The sequence below is a fragment of the Pteropus vampyrus genome, unplaced genomic scaffold (assembly GCF_000151845.1).
Source record: "Pteropus vampyrus isolate Shadow unplaced genomic scaffold, Pvam_2.0 Scaffold730, whole genome shotgun sequence".
NCBI classification, from domain to species: domain Eukaryota; kingdom Metazoa; phylum Chordata; class Mammalia; order Chiroptera; family Pteropodidae; genus Pteropus; species Pteropus vampyrus.
Genome location: NW_011889511.1, coordinates 65421 through 68285, shown reverse-complemented (window position 1 = coordinate 68285; position 2865 = coordinate 65421). Strand labels below are relative to the sequence as shown.

The 2865-nt window shown below is 37.1% G+C and overlaps 1 protein-coding gene across 1 annotated transcript; it reads right to left on the bottom strand.

Moving 5' to 3' along the window:
- Nucleotides 1–913: 913 nt before the first annotated feature.
- On the bottom strand, nt 914–1858 carry LOC105309359 (olfactory receptor 4A5-like). The gene has a single exon (XM_011385484.1). It carries the CDS (start codon nt 1856–1858, stop codon nt 914–916), a length of 945 nt encoding a protein of 314 aa, XP_011383786.1.
- Between the last annotated feature and the right edge of the window lie 1007 nt (nt 1859–2865).

Sequence of the window (2865 nt, the reverse complement as noted above, 5' to 3'; positions counted from 1 at the left end):
TTTGTGATGTTCCAAGATGGGCTACAGACTGAGAAAAACTTCTTTTTAACATAAAATTGAAAACCAAATTTTGTTTGTACCAAAACAAATTTTCATTAAGTCTATAATTAAAAGTAAGTTAAATTCAACTTTTAAGGAACACGTTTCTGTGCAAAATAACACATTTCTTTACCTATATCTTCAGTATTATGAAGACAAAATAAGATGCTTTATCTACTCTTTGAAGAATGGCAAAAATGTATATAAAAACTACTGAATTAAAGCACAAAAATATGTTTACAACTTGGATTAGTATGATTTTCTAGCATTTAATCAAGAATTAGAATTTGTTTTCATAATCAAAGATCTCATACAAGTTCACCCTAACCTGTGAATACATCCAACATCCCATTTCACTGACAGTGTCTTTAACCAAATACAATATCATCTCCCATTTAAATGTCAGACCTGCAAATTCATGGACACTGACCTGAGAAATGGAAGTAACTTAGAGACCAAATACATGATACAGCTGCAGAAAGCAGCTGTGCAGATGAATAACAAATATTAAAAATTTAAAACTATTCTTTTAGCTCCAGAAAATTCTTCTGAATATTAACCAATTGCTTTCTCATTAATTTGAGTAAAAGTGAATTTCCAAATGTAACTTGTTTATCACTTTTGAAAAAAAAAAACTCTTCTGTGGGTCATTTTAATGTAATCTAAGAAAAAAATTGTAAGTTGAACTTAGTTTATTTTTTCTTCAAATAAGACAAATACCTGTATCTTTTAATTATCCTCCAAAATTTGCTAGATTGATTCTAATCTCAAACACGATTTACTCCACATATTCAAATCCACTGAATTCACTACATCATCTGTTTTAGAATTTACTGCATCTTTGCTACTTTGGAATTAGTAACAAATATGTTTACTATTCGTGGCACATTCTTATTAAACCTATAGTTAAATTTTTACCCCACAGTTTTTTCATAGCATTTTTCATCTCCAAATTTCTCAGGCTGTATATTAAAGGATTCAACATGGGAGTGATAACCGTATAAAACACAGTTACATATTTATCAATGGGGTAGTTGGAAACAGGTCTAACATAAATGAAAATACAGGGGACGAAAAAGAGGACAACCACCATGACATGAGAACTGCAGGTAGACAGGGCTTTGCGCCTCCCTTCCTGACTGTGACTTTTAAGGGAATTTAAGATGACTCCGTAGGAAATTAGCAGAATGATAAACATGATCGTACAGATTGCACCACCATTGGCAACAACCGTGAGGCCTACAAAGTAGGTGTCAGTGCAGGCGAGTTCCAATAATGGGTACATGTCACAGAAGAAGTGGTTAATGACATTGGAACCACAGAAGGGGAGGCTGTACACAACGAGAATTTGAAACGTAGAGTGCATAAAACCTCCAACCCAGGCCACCACCAACAGCACGATGCAAACCTTTCTATTCATAATGGTTAGGTAGTGTAGTGGCTTACAGATAGCCACATATCGATCATAGGCCATCACCACCAGTAGGAAGACCTCAGCACCTCCAAATATGTGTTCCACAAAGAGCTGTCCCATACAAGCTGAGAAAGAAATTGTCTTTTTATCATGCAGTAAGTCTATAAAAAATTTTGGTGAAACGACAGTGGAATAAACCACATCTATGAGTGACAGATAGGCAAGGAAGAGGTACATGGGGGAGCCCAGGGAAGGGCTGGCAAAAACAGTCACCACGATGAGCAGGTTGCCCACCACTGTCACTATGTAGATGAGTAAAAATATGACAAATAATACTTTTTGCCCCTCAGGATCCTGAGTGAGGCCCAGGAGGATAAATTCTGTCACATTGTTAGTCTGTCGCATTGATTCTTCTATAAGGGCTAGTTCGGGATATGAGGTCAGGAGACGGGACCTGTAAAGAAATCATGAATGTGACTATAAACACATTGATTATGCTCTGGATACAACTTCATCAATATATCTTCTACAGTGGTTTATACACAATAAACATTTAGTAAATATCTATGAATTCTTTCTCCAAACAGCACATTATACCTTCCCTTGACAATCAATTTCTTGTCAGATGATTTTGCTGGTGCTACAAGTAAAAGGTTCTATCTCTAGGTCTCAGTGGATCATCCACAGAGAAGAGGAATCAAAGGCCCGACATCAGTCACACGTTTCATAGAGCCTTGTTTAAACCATGTCAGTCTGTGGCACAGAAGTCAGCAGTGATAAACTGGGAAAGGGTTCCAGCCTTTCAGAAACTCACTCTCTGCTGGTGGCAAAACGACTGTAAACACATTGGCAAAGAGTAAGTCCCCTGAGTTGGTAGCACTTGTAGTGAGTACCTTTACAATAGGAACTGTGTCCCACCAAAAATAAACTCTCCTCTGGAATTACTCACTTAATACAGTGGTGATCCATGATTAGAGGTTCAGTTCTCCATGATTCTAAGGAATTTCAGTCTTCATGGATATCTCATTAAATTTCAGGAGACCGTTCTTTGAACTGAATCAAATAACTACACAATTATCACATCAGTCTAGCAATTATTTGATCTGACTCTGTAGTCACAGTTTTATTGTTTGTTTTTGACTGTCGGCTTTTCTGTTTCACTTTTTATTTATTTTAATTAGTTTCAAGTATACAGTACATTGGTTAGAGTTCGTAAAACGGTCCCCCCCCAATTGCTCCCTCCCTCCCCTGACGCTCCACCTAGCCAACATATTCATTCTAATTACATTCCCTATGCTGTGCTCCCCATCCCTGTGTCCATCCATAACTACTAATTTGTACTGCTTTAACTATTCACCTCATTCTCCCAGCCCCCCAAAATCCCCTCCCTTTTGTCCATCACCACATTGTCC